This window comes from Hyposmocoma kahamanoa, unplaced genomic scaffold, assembly GCF_003589595.1.
Source record: "Hyposmocoma kahamanoa isolate Upper Pololo Valley unplaced genomic scaffold, ASM358959v1 99499, whole genome shotgun sequence".
NCBI lineage: Eukaryota > Metazoa > Arthropoda > Insecta > Lepidoptera > Cosmopterigidae > Hyposmocoma > Hyposmocoma kahamanoa.
In genome coordinates, this window is record NW_020655923.1 from 6,577 (window position 1) to 16,398 (window position 9,822).

The 9,822-nt window shown below is 37.2% G+C and overlaps 1 protein-coding gene across 1 annotated transcript; it reads left to right on the forward strand.

Annotated features, from left to right (window-relative positions):
• The first annotated feature begins 1,716 nt into the window (after nt 1-1,716).
• Nucleotides 1,717-4,781, forward strand: LOC113239102. The gene has a single exon (XM_026475967.1). The coding sequence runs from the start codon at nt 1,959-1,961 to the stop codon at nt 4,779-4,781; it is 2,823 nt and encodes a 940-aa protein (XP_026331752.1). The 5' UTR covers nt 1,717-1,958.
• The last annotated feature ends 5,041 nt before the right edge of the window (nt 4,782-9,822 follow it).

Here is a 9,822-nt window from a genome sequence, read left to right on the forward strand (position 1 = left end):
TGCCCACTGGCCTTTTTGCTCCTCTTAGATAGATACTGAGGTTGAGCAGTCACGGAATCTCAACTTCAGTATTGGCCCCATTTAAATTTGAAGGAAATATTCCACCTGTAAGGGTGTCCACAAATTTTTGAGGTTCGTTTTTTAAAACAAAGTTATAATCATTATTTTTCTCGTCTGTCGCATGCTGCCACGGCACCGCCGCCAATGAATTTAATCGGCGTAAAGCGTGAAAATTTGTTTTATTAAAGTAATATTAGCTTTTTGTTAATTATTTGCTATATTTCATTACATATTTTATATACAATTGTAAAGAATTACCTTCCAGACTACGTATATCGTTTTAGTATTACATTTATAATAAGGCCATTTATTTTTATGCAATGGCTTCTTTCGAATATTCTTTAAGTTCATTATTTTTACTTACAGTACCTACTAGTTAAGTGCAAATATAAAAAGGTTGATTTAAAATCAATAACCAGTTGAAAAGGAGTGGTTCTTGTCGAAGATTTTATGCATGTCTAGCTGGGTACTAATTGTAAACCATCTCCATACTTACGTATCCCTACTAGAATCCACAGAAGGATTGAAAGGAGTTTATAAGATAAAGCTCATAGCATGTTGCGGTTTAAGGAGGGGAGGATCGGAAACGGGGGGGCGGGGATATCCGGATCAAATTAAATTGAAGACTAAGCGGAAACCGCGGGGAAGTGACCGTCCCACATTTTTACCTTAACGCTGCTGGTAAACTATGAATAAGGTTGTTTGAGAAATGACTAATGCATTTTTAATACAAAGACTTTGTTTGACAGTAATATTTATTTCGGTCGGTCACATTATAATCTGCTCGATAACCATACTAACCTGGTCTCACATTGAAAAGTACCTGTACGATGACTCAAAGTCAATTAATCTTTATTTCATATATAAGCAAATTACACTTGAAATCGTCATACTGATTAAACTCTAATACCCAGACTCTCCTGAAAAGAATGAACAAGAAAGTCTAGAGGTTGCTCTTTGTAAATTTACATTTCAATACATTTATCATTACAATATTTAACTTAAACATCTTAGATCGAGACTACCTGCAAGAGCAAAACCGGTCACTACCACGGATTTTTGTCATCCAAATACACAGAAGTAACAGAGAAACATAATTAATTCTGTGGCACTGTTCATAACAGTCAGTCTAGAACTAATTCAGAAAAATACGATTCGCAATTTTTATTTGTTGAATGGCTACTGGGAATCGATCTTGAAACTTCCCCGCGGACTCCCAAAGTGCTAAGCGCAGAGCCGTAGAGGTGGCCAAATGACTTTTCGCTTACTAAGATTGCAATTTAGAGTTCATTAATTCTTTCAACGTATCATGTGTTTAATATGGCTGTCTTTTTTAATTGTAAAACTACATAAAAATTATGAAAAATTGTATGCTGCAAGGCCGGTTACAGTGATTCAAAATGCTTATTTGCGACTACTTTATAACCTGTGTATCGTAAAGCAATAGATGAATTTTACTTTATTGCATGTGTGTGGGTAATTTCCAGGTTAGTTTCCTCTACCTAGTTTTCTTAAGTAATGAAAATTGTCACCAAAATTATGTAGAGAAAACTAATCTGAAAATACTCCCGTTCACTTTACGTTTTCGAAATTTAGGGCAGCGCCGACTAAGAAAATTCCTTTGTTTATTTCGAACATTAGCAAAGACACTACGGTGAAAGATATAGTTGAATATATTAAGAGTAAAACGCAAATAGAAGTTACTTTAACGAAAATTCTACCAAAAACAAAAAGAGGTTATGATTCGTACGTTTTCTATGTGGACAGTTTTAAAATGTCGTTATTTCTTAATGATGAAATATGGCCTGAAGGTATATGCTTTAGAAAATATGTTGTATTTAATAAGAAAGACAGCGGTGTAGCTGTTAAGAACGGGTCTCAATAATAAATTATTTAGTATGTATAGTTCAGTTAAGAGTAATATAACAACTTTTGCGTCGTTTAACTGTAAGTGCTTTAAAAGGTCGATTGATCTAATAAGGAATCTTTGTAAGACAGCCGATGTGGTGGCACTTCAGGAGACATGGCTTCTGCCTCACGATCTGCCTCTTGTCGGAACGGTCAGTGAAAGTTTCGAGTATACATGTAAATCAGCAGTTGACACGTCTGTAGGTATTCGCAAAGGTAGGCCTTTTGGCGGTGTAGCTTTGTTGTGGCGCAAGGGCATTTTTGACGCTGTTGCAGTGTTAAATTGTAACAGTGTAAGGTTAGCGGCAATTAGGGTCACCATTGAGAAGAGGTCAGTAATCATTTTTTCTATATATATGCCCAACGACGACAGTACGGTCGTTAGTAATACTGAGTTTGTGGGTTGTTTAGCCGAAATAGACGCCATCATAGAAAATAATGACGTGCATGATGTCCTTATGCTGGGTGACTTTAATGCGCATCCACATACACAGTTCTGGATGAAATTACAACAATATTGTGGCGATAGGTATTGGAAATGTGCGGATACTGAATTTCTTGGGCTGGACTCTGGCACCATAACTTTTATAAGTGACATAGATGGTAGTAGGAGATGGTTGGACCATTGTGTTGTAACTCGATCTGCATGGAATACCGTATTTGATATCAAGGTTGAGAATGACGTGCAGTGGTCTGATCATTTTCCGCTTATTATAAGGTGTAAACTGGGGGCGATGGTTCCGAAAATGACATGTGAGGTTAAGACGCCTAACAGAGTGTTATGGCGTACCAGGTCGAATGCACAAATAACACAGTACTTTAATATCTGTAATAGCGTATTAGAAGACATTCATATGCCGGAGATTTTTACTCGGTGTACCGAGCAGATGTGTACAAATAGCAGTCATCAGCGTGCTTTAGATGAACTGTATAGAGTAGTAGTCTGCGCTCTTAGTGATGCCGCCATTAAGTCACACGACACTGGTGTACGGAGCGTAAGAAGACCTGTTATTGGGTGGAATAACTATGTGCGCGAAGCTCATGGGGAGGCCCGGCTTAAATTTCAAACCTGGCTATTAAACAACAAACCAGTTAATGGTAAAATCTGGGATGACATGCGTGACAGTAGAAAGATTTTCAAAAGTAGGCTACGATGGTGTCAGAGCCATCAGGAGCAAATAAAAATGGATATTGTTGCCTCTCATCGTGCGTCCAAAAAGTTTAGCCAGTTTTGGAGAGCAACAAACAGTTTGAATGTTAGGCCGGGTCGACCAATGAGTGTAGGTAGTTGTACTGAAGCCAAGGAGATCGCAGACCTATTTAAAAACCACTTTAAGGTTTCCTCGACGCTGGGCTCGGTGGATCGGATGATCGATGCGAGGGTAGACGTGGCCGGAGGCTTGCCTTTGCGTTTCTCAGCTACGCAGGTGGCTTCGGTTATAAAGGGCATGACCAGAGGGAAGTCTCCGGGGCATGATGGGCTCAGCGTCGAGCATTTGAAGCACGCTGGGGTACATCTTCCCAGAGTATTATCCTTGTTTTATTCTTTATGTATATCTCACTCATACCTCCCCGCAGAAATGATGAGAACGGTAGTGGTTCCACTCATAAAGAATAAAACAGGCGATATTTCGGACGTTGATAATTATAGACCGATCTCCTTGGCAACGGTGATGGCAAAGGTGTTGGATTGTCTGCTGGACTCAAGTTTGGATCAATTTATCAATCTTCATGACGCTCAATTTGGGTTTCGGCCTAAATTATCTACCGAAAGCGCCATCTTGTGTCTAAAGCAGACTGTCCAATACTACTCATGCAGAAAGACACCTGTATACGCTTGCTTTCTGGATCTTTCTAAGGCATTTGACCTGGTATGCTATGACCTTCTATGGGATAAGCTTCGAGGGACGGGCGTACCGGAAGAAATTATAGCGTTATTGCGTTATTGGTATTGCCATCAGGACAATAATGTCAAATGGGGTGAGACGTTGTCTGACACGTACAGGTTGGAATGCGGGGTGAGACAAGGGGGAATTACCTCACCGAAACTTTTCAACCTGTACGTAAACGAGCTGATCGTGAGACTCAGTGGCAGACCAGTCGGCTGCTGGATAGATGGATTACCCGTCAATAATTTTAGTTACGCAGACGATATGGTGCTGCTGGGTCCCTCGGCCGGCTCTGTCAGGCAGCTTCTTGACATTTGTGTTAAGTACTGCGGCGATCACGGCCTGGTTTATAACGCCAAAAAAAGTGAATACATGATCTTTGAGGCCCGAGGAAATAATGTCACCTACGAGCCTGTTATAAAATTGAAAGACGTACCTCTAAAAAGAGTGAAACTATTTAAATACCTAGGGCATTATATTTCCGAAGACCTCAAAGATCATGCCGACATTGAGCGTGAGCGACGAGCGCTAGCTGCTAAATGTAACATGCTGGCCCACAGATTTGCGCGTTGTAGCAACGAGGCCAAGTTAACATTATTCAAGGCTTACTGCCAAACGTTCTACACGTGCGCTCTGTGGGCCAGATACTCTAAGAAAGTACTGGACACGCTCCGTGTCCAATACAATAATGGATTCAGGGTGTTGTTGGGATTGCCGCGATATTGCAGTGCATCGGGCATGTTCGCAGACATGCGGACAGACGATTTCTGGGGCATGTTGAGAAAAAAGACCGCATCCCTTCTGCTCAGAATGCGTGGCAGTTCCAACAGCATTCTGAAAATGTTTGCGCACAAAACAGCGGAACCCATGCTTGAGCATTTTGTTGACGTGCTGGTGTGGCAAGCCACACCTACGCCTAGATAAAGACAAAGATAGCTCAAGCATGCTGTATATGTTTTACTCATTTTTATTTTATTTATTTTTTAATTGGTAAATTTTTCATACTTTCATTTTTAAATTTAAGTTTTGATTTTTTAAATTTTTATTTGTACTTTTTAAAAATAATTTTAATTTAATTTAATTTTTTAATTTTTAACTTTTATTGTCAAAATTTTACAAATTTCTAACGTGAAATGTCCTAATTAGGTTCTGTTTAATTTTAGTTACTACTAACCTTAGTTTATAAGTTTTTCTGTAATTACTAACAAGTGGACCGTAGTTGTCCGAATAAAGAAATTTTATTATTATTATTATTATTATTTACTTTAACAAGTAATAGGAAATGTCCATAACAGCTCTTTCAGAAAATCGAAAAGAAAAATTTCACTTTAACCGCAACACAACCCAGCTTCTATAAATTTGTCCACTCCGCGGTACTTTTTAGAGGCAATCGTGGGGCTCGATAGCGTTTGAAGTAAACTCGATGTTTTAAAAAGAAAAATATCTCGCTATAATTTATTTCTGTTTGTATTTACTTTTAAAAACCGACAAATTGCATTGCAACCCTCGCTACGTTTCAAAATTTTGAAGCAACCACTCCCAGCATTGACAGTATAAACATTGCTGTCGGAAGTCAATAGAATATTGGATTTAGGAGAATACGTTCACTTAAATATTCAACATCATCATCAAACCATTATGAGTACCAATGAGTTTCGTAAGTCGGGTTGTGAGAGAGTATTTCAACAAAAGACTACAAAGTTAGGACAAAAACACATGCTCATTGTTTAGGCTAGCTCTGCCCACGGCCTACTCGCATAATTAGAATTTAAATAGGTGGGTAGTTAGGTAATTGGTTTAATATAGAAGTAATACTCAGCTGGTCAATTATTATAAAGTTTGAAAAGTACCTATTGATTGTATGATTTAAAGTTTTCGATATCTATTAATACTTACTGCTAAATAATAGGTAATGAATGCTAAATGAAAAAAAAAAAAATTAAATTGTAACATTTTAGGAAATGAAAATATTTTTCCGGATTTAAATCGCGTATATCTGTTTTTTTCATTGACTTACAATTATATGGACGTCGGGTCCGCGCTAAAAAGTGTCCGCACTTGTAAGGCGCTAAAATCGTATACAGAGCGCGACACTCCGCTTTAGTCTTCATTTGTTCTACTGACAGCGCGATACTGCGATGACATTACAATTTAAATTTCGAATAGGTTGACTTGGGACATTTTTTTCGTGGTTTTTGTATCAGACCCGTCGTCCATTTATTTGTAAGTCAATGGTTTTTTTAAACAAACCGATGTTTCGACAAAATAGACAAAAAAAAACTAAAAAAAAATAGGGTAGTTTGCATTAGTATTAGACATACCTGGTTGAATACTGTACCACCTCAGTCAACCGTGACCATGTCACCTGTAAAGGGCCCGAAACGTCAGTTTGTTTGAAAAAACAAATATACGCGATTTAAATCCGGAAAAATAGTTTCATTTCCTATGTGTAACAATAGCGAAAACCTAAAGAACTCGATATGTAACATTTTATTTTATATTAATTTACTACATAAACCTCATTCAGAACTGAAAATGTTCATTCAAATAAAAAAAAATCATTAGGGATGACATTTGACCATTTTATAAATTATTAATTACTGGTAATTGTTATCATGAATTCATTTATATAACCCACTGCTGGGCCCGGGTCTCCTCTCAGGCGAGGGTTTAGGTCATAGTCCGCCATGCTGGCCCAATGCGTGTTTGAACTTCACAGATTTTCCGAAAGTTGTGAACCGTCTTCGACCTGCAGGTTTAATTACGAAGTTTTCCTTAACAGAAAAGGCCATGGCAAATTTCAAATTAAATTTCGAACGTAAATTCCGAGAAACTCAGATATGCGACCCCGGATTCGAATCTTTCTCTGTCTGTTTGAGAGGCCTACCAGGCCTACCAGGTCAAACCACTAACTAGGCTAAACAGCTTGTCTAATTTTTATGTTGGTTTCAAACTACCTACTTACTAGTCATGTCAAATTTCCATTGAACAAAATTCATCACGGACATGACTTTAAGATTAGTATTCTCAATAATCTAATCGAATTTCGGGGAAAATATTGAAATTGTAGTAACTGTATAGCAGTCTGAGGTGATAACCCTAAAATTCAAATTATGTGTGTGTTTGTTGATATTTATTCTATATCGAATTTGGCTAGTAGGGGCATACCACACCATTAAACTAATTGAAATATATAAATATAAGACAATATACAAACCAACACATAACTTAAGATATTACATTACCTTAGACTTACCTTTGAAATTGGATATTTGTATTTTATATACTACGCACCTTCTACATCGGTTTACCTTCTTCAAATAACTACAACTAGCCATTGATAGAAAAGATAATACAATTCAATACGACGATATGAAATCGCAATGTTATGTTATCCGAAATTCCAAGGCCCAAATTAAATTTAAGTGGAAGAAAATATCTATAATACCTGTCAACTTATGTCTCAGGGTGACAGACGCTGTGGCAGTGCCCCTAAGATCTTTGCGATTTAAAGCTCTGATCGGCACCGAAACCGAAAATTCATAACGAATAGCCGTGTCGTTACTACGGTGGGTAGGGTGGCAGTTCTACACTGGACGAACACTTTAACAAGGAGATTTACTGCTAATAAAAACTCACCTGATGGAAAGTGCCGGTTAGGTCAGGCAATGGCGCATGCACACCTCAATGTTACACCAAAACGACAAAGCACGCTGGCTATGTTAGAATAGTGTCAAACATCCTGATAAAATTAAATAAACGGGAACAAGTTAGGGTTTTGTAATGAATATTAACGGGCGAACTCTCCGAATCAGCCCTGACAAGGGCCACGGAACTCCGCCGAGCCCAAAATAAATCACGCTTAGTTTTGCTTTTGAGCTCATTTCCGCTTTGTTCCTTGGAGATAACACTCTACTGAAAAGATATTGTATTGATAAGTAGACGTTAAAGATTTTATAGAATAATAATGTAATCATATTAACTTACTTACTTTCACTCGCTCTGACTAATACAAAAATTCCTTTACGATTAAGGCTGCAAAATTGTGGAACGATCTCCCATTTGAAATCCGACATTCTAAGTCGCTACCTATTTTCAAAACCGGATTGCATAAATGTCTTTTATCGCAGTCCTAGTCTGCAACGTGTGTATTAGTAAGTATAAGTTTATTTAGGTATATTTATATATACATATATCTACGTAGGTATAATATATCGTTCTTTATTAAATATTTTATAAATGACTATGTCTTTATTTTAATAATTTTTTTTTTTTATTGAATTGATATTCAATTATTTTTTGTGAAATTACTCCACTAGTTTGTTATAATTATTAATACAAAGATCGAACACTTAGAAAAAACACTCAGAAAAAATTCCTTCGATCCGGTCGGATTCGAACCGACGTCTTCTTGCATACCGTGCCAGACGCTATACCAACTAAGCCACGGAACGAACCAATGGACCTCACGAATTTTTCAATGTGCTTGCGGCGTGTCTTTGTACTTGGTCTTTCAACGACTTTTTAGTCGTAGCGCCATCTATGAGAAATTGTCTTTATTTATTTTTTTTATATTTGTAAAATTGGCACACTACGTCTCCCGCTCCGATTAGCTTTCCTCTAACTCTAAGGTTGTCTGGTAGAGATCGCTCTTAGCGATAAGACCGCCTTTGCCCACATTAGGTTTAAGTTGTTTATGTACTATTCTTGTTCTTGTGTGTGAGCAATAAAGTGTTTATTTATCCATCTATCTATCATATTCCTGATGGTTTTGTTTTATGATATCATTTGAAAAAGTGCGCCTGATTGTAAGCGACACACCTACCAATAGCAATTGCGTTAGGAGCATTGTCATTGTACTGAAGTTGACTTGCTTTTTATAATAAAAGATCTGTGGGAAAGTGATGATAAGGTCGACGATGGAGCATGCACATAAAAAGACCCAAGATACAGCGTGATAAGTCGCATATGCCTGTCAAAACGTAGTAATATTCACGTTACTGCTTGACGGCAGAAATAGGTGAGGTTACTTCCCTGGACCAACTCTTTTACAAAAAGCTCTATTGCTATTACTATTCTTTTTTTATTACATAGCTTGATGCTGTCAAGTAGATCCCCGTTTAACACTAATAAATAGTACTCTTGATCTGGCCCTTTGTAAGGACAAATAGAACCAGTTCGACGTATGTATATCGAGGTCTACTTGTTCCTACATTTTCTTCACTTTTTATCTGTAAAGTTTTTGGGAATTTACATTGACTCGTATTTAAATTGGCAGCCTGAACTTAGTAAATTAGAAAATAAAATAAGTTCAGCTTGCTATTATCTTCGATCCTTGCGGGATGAAGCCTCTGTCGCCGCCTTAAAAATGGTTTATCATGCTATAGTCGAGTCGCATTTAAGATATAGCATCAGGTTTTGGGGTAACAGCTATGACTATAATGTAAAGAAAGCCTTCACTCTTCAGAAAAGAGCAATAAGAACCATAACTAGAATTCCACATTGGGAGTCGTATAGACCTTATTTTAGACAACTATCTATATTAACAGTTCCTTGTCTCTATATTTAGGAGTTGTTAACAGGCGTGACTGAATGTTCGTCTGAATTTAACAAGGAGATCGAGTCAGACAGGCTTGTTACTAGGAAGAAGGATAGCCGTGGTGTAATAGCACCAAAGTTAAATATTATAAAGCATAGCCCTAGATACCAAACAACAAAAATATATAATAGTCTCCCTAGTGAACTTAAAATGGTACAAGATCACGTATCTTTCAAAAAGCGTTTGAAACGTTTCTTATTGGAAAAATCATTTTATTGTATTGATGAATTTGCTGGGACATTAAATTAAATTGTATTTAACGAGGAATAGGATTCATAATTTGACATTGTTATTGATTATTATTATTTGACATTATTGTATTATTGCTATTATTTTGCATTTAATTTGTATTGAATCATGCCGATG

Excerpts from the sequence above, each read along its gene's own strand:
- LOC113239102 (XM_026475967.1), top strand. The coding sequence starts at position 1,959 with ATGTATAGTTCAGTTAAGAGTAATATAACAACTTTTGCGTCGTTTAAC.